This window comes from Natator depressus, chromosome 11 (genome assembly GCF_965152275.1).
Source record: "Natator depressus isolate rNatDep1 chromosome 11, rNatDep2.hap1, whole genome shotgun sequence".
Lineage (NCBI taxonomy): Eukaryota > Metazoa > Chordata > Testudines > Cheloniidae > Natator > Natator depressus.
In genome coordinates, this window is record NC_134244.1 from 28,081,299 (window position 1) to 28,105,552 (window position 24,254).

The following is a 24,254-nucleotide window of genomic DNA, read 5'->3' on the forward strand; positions in this document are numbered from 1 at the left end:
TCTGGAGATAAATGTGAGAAGGGAGGGACAGGCAGTAGAAACAAAAGTGAAACTGTTTGAGTAGCATATTCCAGAAGTCTTGAGGTCTTTCTGAGTGTAGCCTTCATTGATTTGAGATCTACCATACCATTCTCTCACTAGAAGGGAAAACCCTATAATGGCAGCAGGCTGTAAAAGAGACCCAGTTTGGGAATATTTTAATGAAGTTCCTCTACCTGTGGGTAAGACAGGTATGCGTGCAAAATGCAAAAAGTGCAACAAAGAAATGCAAGGCCTGGTTGCCCGAATGAAACACCATCATGAGAAGTGTTCCTTCTCAGGAGGAAGCTGCCTTGAAGATGATGAAAGGAACATATCTGAACATGCAGGATCTTCAGGTTGGTAAACGTTTTTATTTAATACTTCTTCCTTAAGGACTGCCGGTCTTCCTTCTGGACTATTCTTGAATTCTCATGTTTGAGCAAAAAAATATAGTTGTTACTCCATTGTACTATCATTTTAGATGCAGTTGTGATAAAAAAATAAATAGCTGAAATAGGCAGATCTTCCTTTTTACAATTTCACCTTTAAAGTAGTACTGAGAGTCAGTGAATGCAATGAGTAATACTAAATGAGCAGTTTGGTAATAATAATTAAATAACTGCATTGACTTATTTTGTTCAGGAGAATCCATCCTCAACATACAGCATTATGAAGACTATCCACCTTCAAGATCATCATAATTTTCTATAGTTTCAGAGTTATCTGCCAAGGACAGTGTTTCAGTCACATCATGTTTGTCACACAGCCACAGTATATCACCTGTAGCAAAAAGAAAAAAAATCTCCATCATCCAGAAACAACCATAGATAAGTTTGTGGTAAGAACCAGCAGATTACAAAAAGAGGTAATTGATGAAAAAACTGCCTGGTTTGTTTATGCAACAAACTCTCCTTTCCGTATGATTGAGAACCCATACATCATTAACATGGTTCAGTCATTAACACAAGGATACAGTCCACCCAACAGAGCAGATGTTCCAGGCAAATTGCTGGATAAAGTGTATGAAAGAGAAATTGAGCAGTGTGCAAAAGGTCTAGAGGGTGAGATTGTTAACCTGAGTCTTGATGGGTGGAGCAATGTCCACAATGATCCTGTTGTACGTGCCTGTGTGACAACAGAAGATGGGAATGTCTTCTTTACAGAAACAACTGATACATCAGGAAATACACACACAGCAGAATACTTGCAAGAAGTAGCAGTAAAAGTTATAACAAACTGTGAAAGAAAATTCAAATGTCTAGTACGCGGCTTGGGCACAGACAATGCTACAACTGTATCCAAGATAAGAAATTATTTAGAAGAGAGTCCCAAGCTAATAACATACGGTTGCAGTGATCATTTGATGCAACTCCTATCCAAAGACTTCAGTGTTCCAGAAATAAAGTCTAATATTGTTGAAACTGCAAAATACTTCTGTAACAACCACTTTGCAGCAGCCGCTCTGAAAAAAGTGGGAGGAACCAAGCTAACTCTCCCACAAGACGTGCGATGGAACTCAGTAGTGGACTGTTTTGAGCACTATATCAAGAACTGGCCTAATCTGATGACAATTTGTGAACAAAATCATGAAAACATAGATGGCACTGTCACAGCCAAAGTTCTCAACATTGGGCTTAAGAGAAATGTTGAACACATGCTGAGTACCCTGAAGCCTATTTCTGTAGCCTTGAACAAAATGCATGGAAACAGCTGTTTTATTGCTGACACTGTTGAAATTTGGGAGGAGCGGAGTGAGATCTTAAAGAGAGAAATATGCAATGACAGAGTTAAATTACAAGCATTAAAAAAAAAAAAAAAAAACGAATGGGACAAGCACTATCTCCAGCTCATTTTCTTGCATATATTCTCAATACTCGGTACCAGGGTCAAACCTTAACTGCTGAAGAAGAGGAGTTGGCTATGACATGGACATCCAACAATCATCCCTCTATAATGCCAACTATAATAAACTTCAGAGCTAAGGGTGAACCATTCAAGAAATATGTTTGCGAATGATGTTTTAAAGAAAGTCACACCAGTGAACTGGTGGAATTCACTTAAGCACTTGGATTCAGAGACTATTGAAGTGATAATCTCACTTTTAACAGCAGTAGCTTCTTCTCCGGTGTAGAAAGAATATTTTCTTCCTTTGGACTAATTCATTCCAAATTGAGAAATCGTTTGGGACCTGATAAAGCAGGAAAACTTCTTTTTCTTTTCCAGATTATGAACAAACAGGAAAATGAAGGTTAGCTGCAGAAGCCAATATTAAGTTTCTCGTGTTGACATGGCTGACATAGTCAATTTAATTTTGGGTTTTTTTTTTAAAAAATATTTCATTTAACTATTTTAGTTAAAAACAAACCTGATTTTTAAAAACTTGAATGTTTAACTAAATTCAAAAATTCATATGCTTGTTTTGTTAAAATATTATGTGTTTGCTATTGAAGCAAAAAATCCAGAATACATAACGTTGTTGTTTTAGTTAAATAAAACAATTTAAATGTCTGTCTGGTGATGTTCTCCTCCTAATACAGCATGGCAAGAAAATCCTCCAAATATTAATGATTAACCTGTTGAACTGGAGATATTTATGAAGTCATTGCGAGGTGAACTATCTGCTTCAATTACCTTTGGTAAATGAAATAACCCAAACAATCATCATTTTCTGATATAGCTGTAAAGCTAATCTGAAAAGTTTTCAAAATAAATCACTCAAAAAATGTATAGTGTGTACCTTCTAAAAATGAAACCTACATTTATCTTTGAATTGTGAAGAATATGTATTTAGGTTATAACCACCACAAGAATGCACTTTTATGTAGAAATCCATGATTAAATCGAATCTTTCTGACTAGTGATTTAAATTATGATTAAATCAATTTGATTTAAATCAAATCCACCCTGATTTCTTGTTTTAAAATATTTAGCTATTTGCTCTTTCAAATCCATTTTTAGCCCTTACAGTTTCCCTCTTACCTACTGCCTGCTATAATTTGAGCTTCTGCTGAATGGCTTCACTGGAGTTAGATTTCCATATTTTGAAGGATTTCTGTTTGACTTGAATAGTCTCTTGAACTTTGCCATATAGGCTTACATCTCCCTTTCCTGTTTCTTTTTTGTTAGCATTGTGTGTGCCATTTGAGACTGAGAAAATCTAATGACAGCTTTCTACTTCTCAAAGTAAGCTTAAACATTTACTGTTGTCAACCTAAACATTTTTGGGTTAGTATTTTTCCCTATGAATTTATTCCCACTCAAGCAAAAGATAGTTTCTTCAAGTAGGGGAGACCTCAACATTACCAAGTGAACCAAGTTTAGCAACATTCCATAATTTTTTCTTAAGATTCCCATAGTAACTAGCTGCAAATTATTTAAGTCACAACCTTTGATATCTGCAAGAGTCACTTCCTTAGCATTTCCCCCCCCACAAATTCAAGCATTCACAGATTTCAGTGGTGAGTAAGACGTCAGTCAGTTGTATTTTCAAACGCATCAGAATTGGAAAATGTTATTTATAGCATATAAACTAAGCTTTATCACAAATATACTGAGAGAGCAAAGCCGTGTCAAGAATTACATCCATTCTTATTATATTAAGTATATTTAGTAAGTTATAATACATTACCTTATTTATTATACCACGTACTTCACTTGCAAAATCACGGGAACATATTTCTAAGTGAAAAATCTTTCCACAGTTTGACACACAGGCTCCTAGCAGCTGACAACAGAAATAAAATTGCAAAAAACGTTGAAGACAGCAATGGTAGTGATTTGTTCAAAACACGAGTGTTTGTTGTTAAAAAAAAAAGTGAGTAATATGGGCTAAATTCCATCTTTAGATAAGAATGCCAACTCCCACCAACTCCATCTAGAATTAAATATGTGTATTCATGGACAGAGTTTGGCTGTAATGGTTGCTTGAGTACATAAAGATACAGATGTAAAGTTCCACAAAATAATGTAAAGTCTACTTACCGTTAGTGCTTGCAAAGCAACATGTGGGACCTTATGATTTACTCTTTTCATTATGGCTTTAAGGCAATCTTTTGCTCTAGAAGAGAATTAAGACAATATCAGTGATAGTATAGTATAGTTCAGTCACTGTGAATTACAAATTAAAATGTCACCATGTTGTTAGCGTCCAGGGAAGTTAAGTCAGCCAATGAAATGTATGATACAAGTTTTAAAAGCCAGCAATTTAGCCAACCCAAAACTCCAGTTCTCCATAACAGTACCAGCTTGGGAATTACCACCCATGGCTGGAGAGAGAACCACCTGAAGAAGATGGACCTGAAATAGACAACAAGGAAGAAGACCCTCTATACGAAGAATCAATTGCCATGTTTTAAAAAGTGTGTTTTGTCTAGATATTGGGGAAAAAAAAAAATCACAGATCTAGGTGGATAAAAACAATGATTTTTTAAAATTTAAATCTTATTTGTTCTTTGTACCTATTTTAGAGTCAACCTGCTGAAGCAGCTGTTTTGTACTTTTTTTTTTTTAATTTCTTAAGTGTTGGAAAGATTTCATGTTTTACGGATTTTTTTTCCAACGGAGAAGTTTCACAGTTAAAATGCTCATCTATGCTGAAAAAGTAAGTCCAGAACTTCATTAATGTTCGTACAGTGAAAACACCACAAATATAAAATTTATAAGAAAGGAGCCCATACTACATTTGTAAACAAACACCACCTTTGATATACGGAATTTCAACAGAAACATTTCAACTTTTTGAACCTATCAGGCTATATTTCTCAATCAGGTTTGCAGTTTGAAATCAGTGGGGTGAGAAGTCTCACTTTAATCTATTTTTGAAAAACTGGACCTGTGGTAGATAGAGACCACAATAACTTTGTTAGTGTACTGAAAGTCTAAACAACTTTTCATTACCAACACAGAAGCAGTTTTGTTTTAAAAATGACAAAGATTTTATACCACTGAGTGAGAAGAGTTAAAATACAATTATAGCCCCAAAGTTGCATACACTTGGGCACATGCTTGACTTTAAGCCTAGGTCATCTGTTGAAGTTACTTTTAAGAGTAATTCAATAAATTGCATACCTGTTTAAGTGTTTCCTGTATCAGGGCCTTGATTTTCAGTATTTTGTTTTTGCCTATAGCAGTTTTGTAAACTTCAAATAAGATATGTCATCCGTAGTGGCATTAAAAAACCCATATCATACACACTTTAGCTTGTTGTAGATTTTAATCTACAATTACAATAGCACTAATTCTGAAGTCAGTTTTTAAACAGCTTCAACCTGATTAAAAACAGTGGTGTTTTTTTAACAAAAGAGATTTAAATCATTCTACCCCAACAGCTGTACAAAAATCATTTGGAATGTAAAAGGATGGATATTAGAAGTGTTAAGGAAAAAAAGTTGACTTGTTTTTCTCAAAGGCTAAGACTTAGCCCAAAACATTTGTCTGGTTGTGGGACATCATTAAGACAGAAGAGCCTTTATCAAGTTAGAGGTTGCACCCCTATATCCTAGGGGAGGTAATAGAAAAATCACCCCTCCGCCCCATAAGATAGTTACGTGCTTTCAGTGGTTACATCTAGTCCAACCCTCTTAATTTTTGTTTATAACTAAAATTTCATTATTTTTAACAGCCCACACAAACAAGAGACTCTGACCGGTGTGTGGTGTCACATATACAGAGAAAAATAATGTGTTTTCTTGTCATTTTTAGTTCAGTAATCTTAAATTTAAGCATTATTTTTAACAGTAGGTAAAAAAAAGATTTCAGACAGATGAGATTTCTATGTTGATAATTAGACAAATGCAAAGATAACTACATTATAAAACGAGTTACCTTTGACTGATAAAAGTCAGCCAATCTCGAGGCAAAGATCAGCAGTCACATTTGACTATTATAGGACGGTTGAATTACTGCTTGTGTTTAAAAGTATTAAACTCCATTTTGATATTGACCCCACTTTTCCATGTTGACCTCCATCCATCTTACACTTCCCTGTAACACATATACACTAACTTTTCATCAGAGGTAACTTTTCAATTTAGACAAGTTTCTGCAATGAATTTAGCTGTACTTTCTCCTCCTGGCCTGGATGCTTCAGAAATTTCATGCTACATTATTTATCACGAGTAACTCGGTTTACTGTGCAATACTGCATAAAAATTGGAATGAGTCAAACGTACACCAATTACTCCGCTGGAAATCCTGTTGGAAGAAACTTCAATCAGGTTCAAAACTTCTTCTCGGAGCACTTTAAAGCCAACCATGGTCATTGTTAGTACTGTTTACGAAATTGATCATATTACTTTCTGCATAGCTGACTCAGATACACATTTTAGGAAGCTCCACTCCTCTAACGGTGGTGTACAGTGTGCAGTGTGTTTGGGTTTTTTTAAGTGAATGTGGAGTAAGACATTGTGAAGCTGAAACACATCTTACCCATTAGGAGTACTTCCAACTTTGTCACATATATCCATAATAAGACCCCAATCCTCACTGGTATTGTATTCATTTGTGGCTTTTTCTACAAAGAAAAAGATGGAATTTAGCTTTATAATTTGGTGAACAAGCTGCTTTCAGAATATGACAGAACAACTATTTTATATATAAATAATTAAAAGAGTAATGTCTTTTCTAAACCAATGCTAACATTTATTAATTTCTAAAACAATTTTAAATCCCTGTTTGCATTTATAGGTAGTATTTTATGATATACCAGTAGTTCTCAAACTATTGTAATGGTGACCCCTTTCACACAGCAAGCCTCTGAATGCGACCCCCTCCCAATAAATATATTAAAAAGTGTATTTAATTTAACACCATTGTAAAATGCTGGAGGCAAAGCAGGATTTGGGGTGGAGGCTGACCGCTCGTGACCCCCCATGTAATAACCTTGCAACCCCGAGGGGTCCTGACCCCTAGTTTGAGAACCCCTGTGATACACACAAGACACTTTATATTATGAAGCAAGACGAATAAGTATGATTAGCATGCATTGGAATCAAAAGGTGAAAAATAGTATTTAATAATTTACAGCATTAAAAATTGAACTATATACTATACTACATAATTTGTTTAGCTATTGCATGTTGAAGTCAGTCCTTCACATTTAGATTTTCTCCAAGGTTGTTAAGTTTGTACATTAATGAAATGTGTAACAAAGGTCATTAAGAATCACCTTTTCATTTTTTTTTTAAACTGTTTTCATAAACTAGCCTCTCCCTTATTCAAATGCCTTCTTAAAACACATACTTCCATGAGACTTTCAGTGACAGTTCACCAATGTCAGGAATTGGTAGGAGGAAAAGATATAGCGATAAATACAAACTGCTCTTTGTACAAAACCCATGATCCATCCAAAGTGTTTCTGCACATCTACCTTTTATTGTGTTTCACCCTCTCCACCTCCCTCTGAGGCCTAATGTCATTTAGTAATGTACTCACAAGTCGAACCATGTCATTTTAATCACACAAACAATATATTCAGCAATGACAAATAATTTTCAAGTAACAAGTTAAAGAGTTTTTGTGTAGGCTTAAGATTTATTTTTACACTGTTACAGTATAAAAACAAGCATTCTAATTCCATTCAATATAGAAAAGCTAAAGCAATCAGATTCATGCTTTGGGTTCCATCAAATATGCTTCACAAGCGGGCCTGGCAGTATCATAACCTTTGTGGTACCAGGTTGTAATAAGATAAACCACCAAATCCCTTGAAATCTCTAATACTGTACTGTATTGGTGCTCTGTAATGGCAACTATTCTGAAACTGCATGGGTTGCTGACTGCAATACCATTACAGCATTATTTGATGCCTGTAATTATGTTATTTCTCTGATAGCAAGCTTCACTGCTCAATAGTTTGAGAGAGAGTTGCAACCACTTTCTGGGTTAGAATGATTAAAAAGTAGGGAGTGGACTCCAGACAGCAGCCAGAGCAGCAGCAACCACAAACAGTGACCCTGGAAATCATCTTATATTGACACACAGATGAACCTAGGAGGAGGCATATGAATCTGAGGTGTTGGCCACAGTACCGCCACTACAACCTCGACTTGCTATTCTGGGAAAGCTGGGCTGGAGTCTAAGAAATATCCAACTCCAAAGAAAACACCTGGAGAGGTCTTTACATAAAACTGGAAACTGCAATTGCTTGAACTCTGAAGGAAATCAATGAGTACTCAAAAATTTACAAAACTGAGCCTGTGAATTTTTACATTCATTCCTTGGCTATTTTAGCACTATGATTTGAGAGCACTGAATACTCATGAAAGTAAAGAACTAAACAACATTCACTGAGAGCTAAATTTAATGCAATGGGGCTAGGCCTATGGCACTGCCAAAGAACCACATTTCAGACTTTCAGGACATTTATTATTCCAGTCCTGACTTCCCTTGAGCTGAGACTACCAGTCATGACAAATTATGTGGTGGTTTTGTAATGCAGATTAGAGCCTAATACCAACAAATTCATCTTCACTGTGATCGAAGGGCTATATTCTAGGTCTCCAGAGATTAAGCACTTGTGCATTTATCTAGTACATAAAATTAGACAGAGTTCTTGTATACAATGAGAAATTGTTTGTACAAGACAATGAATGCCAGAGAGTGAATTTGCTCCCCAATACAATGAAATTTTAAATGATGGCATTTTTTTGTATTTCATATATCTAAATAAGTGAAAGATTTCAAACTTTTTTTATTTTAAATTTAGGACTAATAAAACAGTCTATATTCCAGACTGGTCCCTGACTCTTTTGGATCATTAAATACAAACACTTAGGAAGAGTAACTAGAAGCATATATCCTACAACTATTTTGTTTACTTAAAGTTAGTGCAGCACTGATAACATTTAAAGAAGAGGCTCTTCAATGTATTAGCTTTGACCTAACTGCTGAGTCTTTTTCACAAATGGTAAATAAATATTACCATTGTACGATTAATATATTTTCAGTAAGAACAATCAGACAGTTTAAAGTTTTGCTAATGGCTAATTTTATAACTTTATTTTGCTGCTGTTTCTCAAGAGAATGAAATACAACTGGAGGAGGAAAAGTCTTCTACATATCACATTGCATTTTTTTTTAATTAAAAACTTGAAGTACAGCTGAGAACTAACAAGCAAATTTTTGTGACATCAAAACAAATTCTTGTGAGAAAATTTACAATTTTTCTCACTTCATGAGATGTAATTTTATTTTGATATACGTTTTAAAAAGCTCTCAAATACATTTTATCAGGTGAGCTCTATTTTTTTCCTGGTGCTCACTGGCAATCTATTTTTTGTCAGATTTAATTAATTAGGGTTAGTTGTACTTTTTCAAGGAAATGAATGATGACAAATTTATCAAATGTTGAAGTGGGATTTACTGATCGTTTCCCTTGGTGTTCACAGCTCAACTGCTAGAAGAGGGCCTCATCCTCCCTGCTTGAACTAACCTCGTTATCCCTAGCCTGATTCTTGCTTGCATTATTTATACCTGCCTCTGGAAATTTCCACTACATGCATCCGACGAAGTGGGTATTCATCCACGAAAGCTTATGCTCCAATACGTCTGTTAGTCTATAAGGTGCCATCAGGACTCTTTGCTGCTTTTACTGATCTTTGTTACTTTATGTTATACACACGCGCCACCCCTGCTGAATACTTAATCATGGATTTAAAAACCCGTTTAATCAAAACAGAACTTCCTTCTACTTCACTAGCTATTTCACCATACAGTACTTTCAGCTCATGTCTCCAAAGCTTTGAATACTTTACTCTTAAAGAGCAATTGACACTTCATATAGTATATTTAAGAATAATTCTTCAAACTGCATGTCTTTTACTTTCAACGTATACATGAAAACAGGATCTTTAAAACATTCACATGTTCCTGAAGTTTGTTATTCATCACCTTAATCCTCTGACACCAATTATTTCCACACCAATTCTGATATTAAATGATTAATCCATAGATAGTTTATTTATCTGCTCCTGTTGCTTTAAGAAAGAGAACCTGCTTTCACAAAAACATATCTAGAGTTAAGAACTAAGGAATAATAGAATACTCATGGGAAAGTAAAATTCTGTGTAAGTATGTATTTCAAAAGTATTCCAAGAAACAGCAAAAAAATCCAAATTTCACAAGAATAAAGGACACCCCCCAAAAAAACGGATTAAAAAGGAAGTTAGTCATAGATATGGGTTACAGCCATAAAACACAAAAGCAGTAATATGCTACTGTAAAATACACATGCAGGTATTTTAGTATTTTTGACATCCTAATCTATTATTAAAAAGGGCCCTGAAGGGCCAAATCCTTATTCTGGCAAGATTCACACATCCATCAACCAGTGTTTTGCACGAAAAGGAACTGCAGGATTCAGCCCTATTATTTGTAAAGCCACCACTTTTATGTCCTTGTTTAACAACATAACACGTACACAGTAGCTGGATCGTGTTTAAAGAATGGCACATTTAAATATTAATCCATTTGGCAATTCCAAGCTCTTCACTTTTCCCCAGTATTCTAGACAAAAGTTAAGTTGAGGTCCCCAGTCCTGCAAACCTTGACTCATGCAAATACACCACAGAGAACTATTTAAAAGTGTCCCCATTGGTGCAGGCAAATAGACCTTTCCAACAGAATGAACTGAATTCATGCATAGCTGGTTTGGCATGTTTATACCTTCACCTCAATCATATGTCAAAATCAACAACTCATAATAGGTTTTGTAGGAAAGGAGAATGAAGGGAATGCTTTTAGCATGCACACCTTGAAGTTAACAAAACAAGTCTTTAAAATTGGTTAGCATTTCTTCCACTCTCCTAGCTTAAATAGTAGAATAAGAGCATATGCAGCAGTTTTCATTAAAATATCACAGTGTAGAATATTCCACAACTGACCAAAAAACAAGAATGCTGAACTCTATTTAAAATGCCAACATAAAACAAATTTAAATGTTAATGGAATTTTATACTGAATTGGTAAACTTTTTCATTTTTTTTTCCTATTACATATATCTCTAATTAGTTTACAGTAAAAATTTAATGCTCAGTAAAGTGAGGGATGGATCACACTGCCTGGCCCGCGCTCACAGGACTAAAACTGGCTGTGTAGACATTTGGGATCAGGCTGCAGCCTGAACTCTGGGACACCCTCCTCCCCTTGCAGAGTCCCAGAGCTCTGCCTTCAGCCCAAGCCCAAACATCTGCACAGCAATTTTTCAGCTGGGAAACATGAGCCCTGTGAGCCAGAATCAGCTGACACAGGCCAGCTGCAGACTTTTTATCCCTGCGTAGATATACCCTCAGTAGCTCCATCTAAACAGGACTGCATTTAATAATTTTGTAACATGGACAGAAGTCAGCTAAGGATTAATTTGATGCCACCAAATTCATTTCCACCAGACATTTTACTAGCCGATATTAAAACCAGGGTCAAAATCTGCCCAATATACTTCAGTAGAGTCCAGATTTCATCCCAGCTCTTTAGAGATGGAAATGCCAAACAAATGCACCACTTAACTCCATTCAAACTTGCATATGTAGCAGCTCCTGTGGCTTTCATATCAGATTGCTAGTGATCTGTGTCACACTTTCAGGGTTAACTGCACCTTTGAGCCCCCGCCTCATTGTCCTCAAGGGCTCCCACTTAAGGTTTCAGGTTCCCAGCCATAACTGGTGCAGGAGTATCGTTCACCCTCCAGACTAGGGGTTTAGGCTTGTAGCCCCTCTGCACCTCACTGTGATTTCCCCAGAAAGTCTGACTGGGGCCCAGCACCTGTGGTTAACCTCTCTCTAGGAGCTACAATAGTCATAACAGTTACCAGTCATCACAAAGTCAAATACATTTATTCTTAGAGTAAAAGCACTACAGGAAAAAAACCTTATAAAATCAGTAACTGTTCCTATATGCATGCTAAAACATTGCATGTGGTTTGCAATATAGTCTGCAGATCTTATCTGTAAAAGTCTGCAATGGCATTAAGTTTTCTGAAGAAAAAAGTGTCCCAATTACAGTCTTGTCATGGAACCTTTTCTTAAACTATTGGTTGTACATTAGACATCTTCCTACAGCTTGGATATATAAATCAGATGTACATGAACATAACATGCCATTTTGAGTCTTGTTGTCAAAAAGAAGGTAGCATATTAGCTAAAAATTTTCAAGCAATGATTATCACAAGCCTTACAGACTAACACACACTCCAGTTATTCACTGAGCTTAGTCAGAAAAATACATCATGTTTTTTCTTAAATTCTGCAACTTAGCTTAACGATGTTAAACTTCTAAGATCCAATAACTCTGGACCCACAGGACGGCAGGCCAAGGGTCGTACACGCACGAATCGACGGAAGCAATACGTTTGCTATCTCCTCTGGAACCCATAGGTACCCGGTGCGTGGGGGGCGAAAGGGGGCGGCTCGGGGCAGTTCTTGGGGACTATGGCTCCTGGTCTCTGCTGTGGTTCGAACACCGCCGGCCACTGCACCGGACTACGCCACAGCGCTCAGCGGTGCAGCAGCGCCCGGATTCAGAGTTACCCTCCCCCCCCGACACACCTACCCCATTCCCAACCCCCAACAGGAAAACGGCCCGGCCCCATTTCCCCAGCGCAGCCCCCAGGGCCGGACCCCAGCCCGCCGCTCAGGGACAGACTGCCGCCGCCGCCGCCCCCCCAGACACTGCCCCTCCTCCCGCAGCGGCCGGACTCCCGCTCACCCACCCACATCCTGCTCGAAAGGGTTGGGGGCGAACAGCGGCATCTCAGCGGCCTCCCCCTGGCGAGCCAGCCCCCTCTCCGGTGAGTCGCAGCAGCGCCCGACGTGCCCCCTCCCCGCGACCGCTTCCTACTCCGCCCACCGCCACACAGGACCCGCCACTCGCCCTTGCGCCTGAACCAGAACAGCGAGCGTCGAAGAGAGACAAAAGACTTGGCGGCAGAGGGCGCTACCGCCACCGCGTAGCTGCTTCTGCCGGGTCTGGGGCAGGGGCGTCCCTAGGAATGGGACTGCGGGGTCAGGCACTGAGAGAGCCACCTCACGCTCAGGCTCGCGGGCGGGGGCCTCACACAGGGAGGGGCCTACCACGGGCTGCGGAGTGAGAGCGTCCCCGCCTAACAGCGAGGGGGCGGGGCACGTGTCATAGAATACCAGGGTTGGAAGGGGCCTCAGGAGGTCACCTCGTCCAGCCCCCTGCTCAAAGCAGGACCGAGCCCCAGTTTTTGCCCAAGATCCCTAAATGGCCCCGTCAAGGGTTGAACTCACACCCCTGGGTTTAGCAGACCAGTGCGCAAATCACTGAGCTATCTCCCCCCACCTTGTGCTGGAGGGGGCGGGGCCTGAGTCAGGCAGTGGGGGAGCTGGGGTGAGGCGCTGAAGGGGAGCTGCTAGGTGGGGGGGAGGGTCTTGAGCCCCAGAGGCCAGGGGAAAACAGGGTGAAGGCACTGGCTGTGGACTCCCAAGGGCTAGGAGCAGTGAGTCGTGACACCCTGCCAGCAGGTGGCATGGTGAGGCCCAATTTCTCTGGGGCAGAGGGAGGGAACATGGCCCCCATCTAAACCAATCACCAGTGAGTGTCCCTGGCATCCTCGGGCCACAGTGAAACCAAGGCCTAGCGTAAAATGCACTTTTCAAGTTACCTAAAAAAAACCACTACCAGTTCCACTGTCACCCTGCCGTGCCCCCCGACACTGCCCTGCCCTCGCCCTGCCCTCACCCTGCCATGCTCCCTGACATCGCCCCACCCTCGCCCTGCCATGGCCCCAGATACCACCCTGCCCTCACCCTGCCGTGCCCCGAGACTGCCCTGCTCTCGCCCTGCCCTCACCCCGCTGTGCTCCCTGACACCGCCCTCGCCCTGCCATGCCCCCAGACACTGCCCTGCTCTCGCCCTGCCCTCACCCTGCCGTGCTCCCTGACACCGCCCCGCCCTCACCCTGCCGTGCCCCCAGACACCACCCTGCTCCTGCCCTGCCCTCACCCTGCCATGCCCCCTGAGACCGCCCTCGCCCTGCCGTGCCCCCCAGAGACTGCCCTGCCCTCGCCGTGCCGTCCCCCCTGACACCACCATGCCCTCGCCCTGCCGTGCCCCCCGAGACCGCCGAGCTCTCGCTCTGCCGTGTCCCCCGAGACCGCCCTGCTATGTCCACTGACACTGCCCTGCCCTCACCCTGCCATGCCCCATCACCGCCCTGCCCTCTCCCTGCTGTGCCCCCCGAGACCGTCCTGCCCTCGCCCTGCCTTGCCTCCCGAGACCGCCTTGCCCTCGCCCTGCCGTGCCCCCTGAGACCACTGAGCCCTCACCCTGCCGTGCCACCCAACACCGCTGAGCCCTCACCCTGCCATGCCACCCAAGACCACTCTGCCATCACTAGGGTGACCAGATGTCCTAATTTTATAGGAACAGTCCCGATTTTTGGGTCTATTTCTTATATAGCAGGGATGGCCAACCTGAGCCTGAGAAGGAGCCAGAATATACCAATGTACATTGCCAAAGAGCCACAGTAATACATCAGCAGCCCCTCATCAGCTCCGCCCTCCCCCTTCCCCCCCACCTCCACCCACCGGCAGCCCCACAGGGCCTCCCCGCACCTCCCGATCAGCTGTTTCGTGGCATGCAGGAGGCTCTGGGGGGGATGGGAAGGAGTGAGGGCACAGCAGGCTCAGGGGAGGGGGTAGGAAGGGTTGGAGTGGGGGCAGGACCTGTGGCAGAGCCAGGGGTTGAGCAGTGAGCACCCCCCAGCACATAGGAAAGTTGCACCTGTAACTCCAGCCCCACAGTTGGTGCCTATACAAGGAGCCTCATATTAACTTCTGAAGAGCTGCATGTGGCTCCAGAGCCACAGGTTGGCCACCCTTGTTATATAGGCACCTATTACCCCCCACCCCCGTCCTGATTTTTCACATTTGCTGTCTGGTCATCCTAGCCCTCACCCTGCCGTGCCACCTGAGACCACTCTGCCCTCACCCTGCTGTGCCACCTGAGATCACTCTGCCATCACCCTTCCGTCTCAGATCACTACACTGGTTACTTGTAACATTTGAGATAATGACCTGAGAGAATTTACCACACAGAATTTTCAGCTTGCTTACTTTGCAAGCACTTTGTTATAATCATTTGACTGTTTTCTTTGCATAAGTCAGAACCTCCATCTGTTTGTTTAGGGTACACCATATAAAAGGTACATTTATAAATAGTTAATAAATGATTATTAGTTGTTACCCACATGAGCAGTGTGCATTAGATGGGTATAAGCAAGGCATTGACCTGTTGGACTCAAGCAATCTATATCCAGTGATTCACCATGTATTAAAGTCCTATTCATTATTTAAAGTGTGACCTTATATTCTGTTAAAAAGTGCTTCTGCTTAGAAAGGTGAATTTGTAAAAATGATTTATTATTTATTATGTCCCAATGATTTCCCAATGAAATCTGTTCAATTTACAAGTCAAAACTTTCTGACTGCCAGATCTCCAAACTCAGCCCGGTATCTGGAGTCATTCAGGATTATTTTTGCCGTATATATCACCAACAGAAAATGGTACTTCATTAGCAATTCTGTTGATGGAAGGGCCTGTTTAAAATCTAGCTCATTCTCCTATAATTCTGTTGGTTCTGCAATGGTAAGATCACTACAAAATAGCAAGAACTAATTATTGTCACTAAAATCAGTAGATATGACTGAATATATACAGGGAACAGATCCATTAAGCAAGAAGGTCTATTTTACAGTCACATTTCAGAGTAGCAGGCTGTAATGTTACCATATTAATCATTCTGACGTTCCCTCATTAATAACAGCACGTTCCTCTCATAAAAGGAAAAAGTCAGATGAGAAAACAGTGAGATTTTAGGGTGGCAATATTCATAAACCAGACCTAGAAATATTTTGAATATTTTCAGAACAAGATTCTTAAAAATGTTTTCAGGGTGAGTGAATTGTTGTTCATCCCACTAATATGAAATTTTCATGAGCCACTTTTTTTTTTTCTAAGCATTTCTGTATGTATGGTAGAATTACAGGATCTTTTGTGAAGAGTAAATTATTAACTTTTTGTAAGGAATTTTACAGTTAAAAACAAAATATTCAATGTACATTTAATGTTTCCTCAAAAGAGAAGGAAGTGAATATTTGAATATTCCATATCACAGAAAACATCACTTTGAAGGGTATAAAATGATTTGGTGTGTGTCAAAGTGTACAGCATATACATCATTATTGATTATAAAGTTTCAGTAAAAAGAGAACAGAGTGACTTGTAGCCAGACAACTTCAGTAGTTGTATTTATTCAGTAAGTTGTTCAGAAAGTAAACAATTTTGTTAAAAATGTTTTAATAGTTAGAAGTGACCTGCAGATGGCAATATTGCTTCACTATTAGGATCTTAGTTAAGAGCATTATGCTGACTTTGGAAATGTAATGAAGTGAGGTGTAGCTCACGAAAGCTTATGATCAAATAAATTCGTTAGTCTCTAAGGTGCCACAAGTACTCCTTTTCTTTTTGTCAAATACACTAATTTTTAAGGCAAAATGGAGCTCCTTTCTGTTAGCCCTGGATTTACTAGAGTTTGAAAATATATCACTATCAAAATGAATCAGATGGAATAAAAATGGCACAAATAGGCTTCACTGCTTTAAAGATAAAAATTATGAGAATCTGATGTCACTTTTTCTTTTGCATTTCTTCAAGTTAGTAATTATGTAGCTTAGATAAAAGAATAAGTAATTATGTAGCTTAGATAAAAGACCTGAGCTACACAATGTCCCTCTATTATTTACCTCAGTCCCACCACCCCTAATATTACTTCTGGTGCATTAAATTACAGCAGTTGCACATACAAATAGTTTGTTGTCCAGCTCCTGGAGTTTTATAATGCGTCTTGTGGCCACTATCCTCTTTAAGAAGATGTCATGCATCCATCACAGATCCTAGTGTACAGTGCTCCAGTTTGATCTAATCAAGCTGGGGAAGTACATTTAAGATTTGTCATAGCAATTGAACGTGCATTATTAATGATGAGTGTGGCTATAATCTGCTCAATTTTGTGCAAAATAAATTTAGTTCTTGGGTTCCTGGCCTGTTGCAACCTTTAGTTGGGAAGAATCTGGATACCCATTGTGAAGCTAAATTCTGTTTTTGTGGAGGGAGAGGTTTCAATTCTAACTTCTATAATAATGTTAAACGGCTGGTTTAGGTACTTATGTACCCCCCCACACACACCTCATTACTTTACCAACTCATAATATAATTTATTTATCCTCATAACACTCCTGTAAAGGAGGGAAATATGCTTATCCTCATTTTACAGATGTGCACCTCATTCCTTTGGAAATCAATGGGAGTTAGATACCTAAATACCATCGAGGATCTGGGCCAGAGAGATTCGGGGCAGATTTTTACAGACATTTAGACATCTAAAGATGCAGAGAGGTACGTAGTGGGATTTTCAAAGTGTCTAGGAACCTAATTCCCAATAGGAGTTAAAAATCTGGCCCTGAGTGACTTGTCAAAGTCACAGGATGTCTGTGGTGGAGCAGGGAATCGAGACATGTGTCTCATGTGGCCCCAGTCAGCATCTTAACTACTTGAACATCCTTCCTCTCCATCATCTTTGTAGCAGTTTATATTCTTATAATATTTTATTTCAAGTCCTTTAGGTCTTCTTATAACAAACATTGTGAGGGAAAACTGATTTTGCAGTATGTTTGCTTTTAGACCAATTCAGTAACTGTTCCTAAGGAGTTTTCATAATACCTAAAGGGACACTAGCAATTCAAAATGATTTCTAACTCAATTTTAAAATTGGCTGGATTTCAGCTACTACTGCACCTGTCCTTCCATTTCTTTGCCATTTTGTTGCTGTGCAATCATGTTTTTTCTGTTTTTTCTCCACTGTTGTGTAAGATGCATATAAAAGGAGAAACTGATTAAATCGGAGAAACTGTGAAAATTATTCCACACAAAGTGCTTTGAAATGTAGAACGTAAACAATTTTCTCTAATCTCTCAGTTTTATTACTGCTTCATCTGTAACAATAGAAAAAAATTCTTACTATGTGATATTTAAGATACCTCTTTAATGCTTTTACTGTACTCTGGTGAACATTTTAACAAACCTGTACCAATAGTTCATGCTATTACATGAAGAAAGTACATAAGATAGACTATTTTGTGGTCTTTATGTATTGTGTATTTATCTGTAGTATGACATTGATTTAAAGAAGGTGTACAGAGAAGTCTTTACTCCTTACAAAACTTGATTTATTATTATTACGTTTTCATTGACTCTTGTTCTTCAGTTGAAACACTCAGGAAGCGGCCCCATAAAATCAACTTTGACACTTTTGCATTTATAGCTGTTGTAATTTACTTGAGAAGCTTCAGTGTTGAAGGGGATATAGATCTATTTATCCAGCTATGGATTTTTACTGTGCATACCCTTATAATATCTTGTGAATTCCCTATACAAGATTAATTGAAACCATATTGTGAACAAGTTAGGTCAATTTTCTCTGCTTCTTCCTAGATAGGTGAGCTTTTTGAAGGATTATTTTGGATGACTGTTATGAAGAGGTTGACATGAGGCCAGTTAGCTATCCTCTTTGTTGAGGAAAGACGTGTTGTGTACTGGAGAATTACAAAGCACGTGTGCATTTCTTTAACAAACTAGAAGGTAGCACAAAAAGTGATAGAAATCAATACAGCAATCTAACCATTTAAGGAGTCAGCTGAGTTTGGCTGGGTTGTTTTGTTTTGTTTTGTATGGATGCTGCGCAGACTAAACATAAGTGTAACCTATAACAATGCTTATAACTGTGTGAATACTTTTTCTGTTCCCAAGCTCTTTCAACAAATAGTAATACAGTATCTCACATAGATAGTTTAGCTCATGTGCATTATTAATGTATATAATGCTTTGAGATATTTAGGCAGAAGGCAAAGTAAATTAGTAGTAGAATCTATTGAGATAATTAACCCTTTAGTTACTGGGTTTAACTATGCAAAGCACACAATACTACATATAATTTAGTATATCCCTTCCCCTCTTCACAATAAATCTTTAACAAAGAAATAACCTAACCATTTTCTTTAGTTTCTTGTTCATTACCTATAAAAATCCAAATCAACAATATTTATATTTTATATACATCTTAGAATCAAATAAAAGCTTGTAAAGAAAATTTGTTTGTGAGATTGATGAATGCAGATACAATATCTCTTTTCTTTTGCACCATCAGTTTCCCAAACAAATTTCCTTTACAAGCTTTTATTTGATTGTAAGATGTATTTAAAATATTAAATATTCTTTTCGAAAATATAACAAGTCTTTCTGTGGATCTAAAGGGGGACTGTTATTTGGTACTCCTAATGTAATCCAAATTTTATGCAAAACTGCTTGCCTTAACTCTTCTCTAATTATTATGATCATAAAAGAAAATATGGCTACTTAGCTTTTTCAATCAAGTTTTTCATAAAATATTAAAGTTTTAAAAACTGTGGCAAAATAGAACATTCATGTACATTTTGTATGATCTACAAATCTCACTCTTCTCATGAGTGCCAAATGGCAGATGTGAGTATTATAGCAGAAGGGGTAGTTTCTCAGTTTCAGTGCAGACATTGTCTCTCTTTGGATAATTGCATGCATGACAGAGATGTGTGGCAGCTACTCATCCCATATGCTTGAGGTGTCTGGAAGGGGGGGAAAGTGTTTTAACTAAAAGGACACACCTCAACACATGCCTTTTCCAGATGCTTCTGTTCAAACAAGGCTGAAATGCAGGCATTTCATAATGACATCTCTCCTCCCCTATTCCCTCCATCCTTCACATTGCATATTCTTTCCACATTCTGATATATGGGGCAGCTAGGCCACTGAATTGAATGCAACATAGACATACTTAATGTGTGACTATCCTCACCAAACCTGGTTGACATAACATTCCATTTGAAGCTGTTAGGGATTTACAGGCATTCATGAGTAAGGCTACAAGTCCACTACAGAGGTCACAGATTCTGTGATTTTTCTGTAACCTCTGCTACTTCAGGGGTTCGGCTGTCAACCCCCTGCCATTGGATGAGCCGCAGGTGGTGGGGCTTGGGCTATCAGCTCCCCCCCACCCCCTCCGCCCCGGGTGGCAGGACTTACGCTTTCAACCCTCCTGCGCTGCAGCACCCCAGCTGTCAGTCTCCCTCCACCCCAGGGCAGGCGGTGGACTTTGGGCTGTCAGCCCCTGGCAGTGTGGATTGGGCTTCAGGCCCACACTGAGGGGCTGTGGCTCCTTCCCCTTGCTGTGGGAATTGGGCTTCCATGAATTCTTGTTTATTGCCTGTGACCTGTCCGTGACTTTTACTAAAAATAACTGTGACAAAATTTTAACCTTAATCATGAGTGCTGAATTTGGTGTGTAGAATCTGTACTATTGGCAGAGATGTATCAGAAAGTAAGAACCGAGCTTGACTTTCAGTGCGTGGGTTGAATTTGCAGGGCTAGCACTTAGAAACATTAGACTGGATCCTTCCTTGAGTACTCTTTGTACTATTCCAGAGGTGCACAGGGGACTTAAAACTTCTGTAATAAGGGAGCTGAGGTTTTCCCCAGTGCAGGGGGTCTTTGGATGGCAGCTTTGCACTATATTTCCTCTCGCCTCCCTCTACCATATCCCTTCCTAAGGACTCTTCTGGAGGTGTTAGGTTGGGCTCTTTACTTGGGGCCTGGGCTTAGTTTGGATCTCGCTGCCCCCAGGATCAGTGGTGGAATAAAGGTGGCTTAGACCAACGTTTGCCTTCCCTCATCATCCTACTTCTTTCCAAATACGAACCAGAAATATTCATTGAACACTTCTGCCTTTTCTGCATCTTTAACAATTTTGCCATCTCCATCTAGCAAGGGGCCTATGCAGTTGCTAGGCTTTCTTTTGTTCCTAATATACTTTAAAATGCCTTCTAGTTGTCCTTAGCCCTAGCAGACATGAATTTTTTCCCTGTCTTTAGCTTCCCTTATCACCTTTCTATACTTCATAACTTCTAATTTATAGTGACTGCCACCTATTTCTCCTCCCCCTCCATTTATTAAATGTTGCTTTTTGATTTCTAATGGCTGCCCTCACTTTTCCACTGAAGCAGGAGGGGCTTTTAGCCAAAGTTGACCTCTTTCTTGATTGTGGAATCATGGCTTTTTTGGCCATCCAGTGAATTCATCTTAAATAACTCCCAGTTTTCATTCACATTTTTCTGTCTAAATTTTTCCTCCTACTCAATTTCACTCAGAATTTTCCTCAGCTTTGGGAAATTAGCACTTTTGAAGCACCAAGTATATATATGTTACTGGTAGGAACTATCTTCTGTTTGCCCACATTGAATGTAACTGGGTCATGATCACTGGTCCCTAGACACCAACCAACTTCAGGTCTAGGGATTAATTCATCTTTATCTATCTTAATAAGGTCCAAATTAGGGTTACCTCCTGTTGGGTACATTAATTTTCTAACACAAAAGGTATCTAATTATTCTGTGGTTCCAAGTTATCAATAACTCTAAAACAGGTAATGACATCTTTGTGTAGTGTACCACGACATCCACCTCCACCCTGCCCCTTTTCCTCACTCTATCCTTTCTAAGTAGGTTATGACCAGTGATTTTAACATTCCAATCATGCAAAATTGTCCCACCAGGTTTCCTTAATGCCAGTCAAATCAATTCTTCTCATCAATGAGAACTGCCAATTCCTCTTGCTTGTTATTCAGACTCTAGTATTGGTACAGAAGTAGTTGAAAACATTATTTTTTTCTCAGTTGCCACACCAATTCAATTTCTTTGCAACATGCTACGTTTGAGTTTGAACTGCATTAGCCTTATTAGCATCTTCCTCTTTCATTGCTACCTTAAAAGTCCTCCTGGATGTTCCAGCTGGTCTCCAACAGAGTAATTACCCCCCCCACACACACACACATACACACACTTGTAAAATGAAGGCCAGCCTCTTTGGGCCCCTCTCCACCTGGAACGTGGCCTAATGTTCCACAAAGCCAAAAACTTCAGCTCCACTCCAGTCACATCAATAGGTCACCTCCAATATTTTCTGCCTTCTCCTTTTTTTCATGCATGGGACCAGAATGATCTCTGAAAAGATCACTTTGACTTCCTCTTCTTCAGTTTGCTTCCAAGATTCCTGAAGTGTTCTATAATCTGTGCAGTTCTATGTGATGCCATGTCATTTGTTCCAGGGTGTCTCAAACTGTGGAGATTTGCAAGATGACTTCATAAACCCACCCAATCTTGCAGTAACATCTCATATTTCCAATCTGTTCTTCTTGTGTCCTTTGCTGAATTCTCCGTCCACCCATAGTTGGTTGGGTGGAGCCATAATACCTCTAGCCATTGTGAGGTCTATGTGACAGGGGAGTAAACTGTGGGAAGAGGTGTGTAGGATGAAAGGATTCTCTGTGTTAAATTCATGCAGCCCATTCCCTAACACTGAAAACTTGCTCTATTGTGTCTGTGACATTGTTTCTGCTCCTGAGATCATATCTCGGGTATTGCACAGCCTGTCACTGCTAATATCTGTGCAAAGGTTTTCTAAGGTCCTTCTCAACATTAGTTCTACATAGTGAGGTGTCTAGTGGAGTTGCTAGGGTATTTTGCTCTTCTCTCTTCATTGGCTAGAGGAGGCAGCCATGCATTTCAAACACTCATAACTGGATTATAGGGTGTTCCCCCATGATAGGGAGCACTCCATGTCCTGGTTACCACAGACACACTGTATCAAAGTGTGGCTACTGCTCTGAGCTGCATTTGCTGCTATTTTGAGCAGATGTTATCAACATCACTTTACCCTTTACAGTCATCGCACATGTTGGAAAATTCCTCCCATATCTGCCTGTGCACAGGTTGGGTAACAATACAGACCTTGTGTGGGTGCCATGAGACTTAATGGTTGTACAGCACTTTGAGATTCTTAGACGAAAGTTATGATTGCTGAATATTAACTGTAGTAAAACTGTTTTACCGCAGTATTTGTTTAGTAACTAATTTCAAATACTAGTGGAGACATCTAAGAGGGCATGATCCTGCAGGCCCTCTGTGGACAAAGTCCCCATTACAGACAATGGGAGTTCCAGGTGCAAGTTCAGGATCCTGACACAAGGAAGAAAGGAAAGCAGCAGAATACGGACCCTGGACTTCAGAAAAGCAGACTTTGACTCCCTCAGGGAACTGATGGGCAAGATCCCCTGGGAGAATAACATGAGGGGTAAGGAGTCCAGGAGAGCTGGCTGTATTTTAAAGAATCCTTATTGAGGTTACAGGGACAAACCATCCCAATGTGTAGAAAGAATAGTAAATAAGGCAGGCAACCAGCTTGGCTTAACAGTGAAATCCTTGCTGATCTTACAAAATACAAAAAAGAAGCTTACAAGAAGAGGAAGATTGGACAAATGACCAGGGATGAGTATAAAAATATTGCTCGGGCATGCAGGAGTGAAATCAGGAAGGCCAAATCACACCTGGAATTGCAGCTAGCAAGAGATGTTAAGAGTAACAAGAAGGGTTTCTTCAGGTATGTTAGCAACAAGAAGAAAGTCAAGGAAAGTGTGGGCCCCTTACTGAATGAGGGAGGCAACCTAGTGACAGAGGATGTGGAAAAAGCTAATATACTCAATGCTTTTTTTGCCTCTGTCTTCATGAACAAGATCAGCTCCCAGACGACTGCACTGGGCAGCACAGCATGGGGAGGAGGTGACCAGCCCTCTGTGGAGAAAGAATCATAGAATATCAGGGTTGGAAGGGACCTCAGGAGGTCATCTAGTCCAACCCCCTGCTCAAAGCAGGACCAATCCCCAATTAAATCATCCCAGCCAGGGCTTTGTCAAGCCTGACCTTAAAAACTTCTAAGGAAGGAGATTCTACCACCTCCCTAGGTAGAAGAAGTGGTTCGGGACTATTTAGAAAAGCTGGACGTGCACAAGTCCATGGGGCCGGATGCGTTGCATCCGAGAGTGCTAAAGGAGTTGGCAGATGTGATTGCAGAGCCATTGGCCATTATCTTTGAAAACTCATGGCGATCGGGGGAGGTCCCAGATGACTGGAAAAAGGCTAATGTAGTGCCCATCTTTAAAAAAGGGAAGAAGAAGGATCCTGGGAACTACAGGCCAATCAGCCTCACCTCAGTCCCTGGAAAAATCATGGAGCAGGTCCTCAAGGAATCAATTCTGAAGCACTTAGAGGAGAGGAAAGTGATCAGGAACAGTCAGC

The 24,254-nt window shown here is 40.2% G+C and overlaps 1 protein-coding gene across 3 annotated transcripts in view; it reads right to left on the reverse strand.

The window, feature by feature from the left end:
* The window catches only part of STAM2 (signal transducing adaptor molecule 2), a 33,308-nt gene extending 20,438 nt beyond the window's left edge, over window positions 1-12,870 (reverse strand). The window contains exons 1-4 of one of the 3 annotated variants that reach the window (XM_074967347.1): window positions 12,725-12,870; window positions 6,448-6,532; window positions 4,003-4,078; window positions 3,650-3,745 (exon numbers count right to left, since the gene is read on the reverse strand). In XM_074967347.1, the coding sequence (XP_074823448.1) occupies window positions 3,650-3,745; window positions 4,003-4,078; window positions 6,448-6,532; window positions 12,725-12,764 (297 nt within the window). In that variant the 5' untranslated portion in view covers window positions 12,765-12,870. Of the gene's footprint in view, window positions 1-3,649; window positions 3,746-4,002; window positions 4,079-6,447; window positions 6,533-12,313; window positions 12,439-12,724 lie in introns of those variants that run through there. The other 2 variants (XM_074967346.1, XM_074967348.1) reach the window with 2 other exon arrangements.
* Between the last annotated feature and the right edge of the window lie 11,384 nt (window positions 12,871-24,254).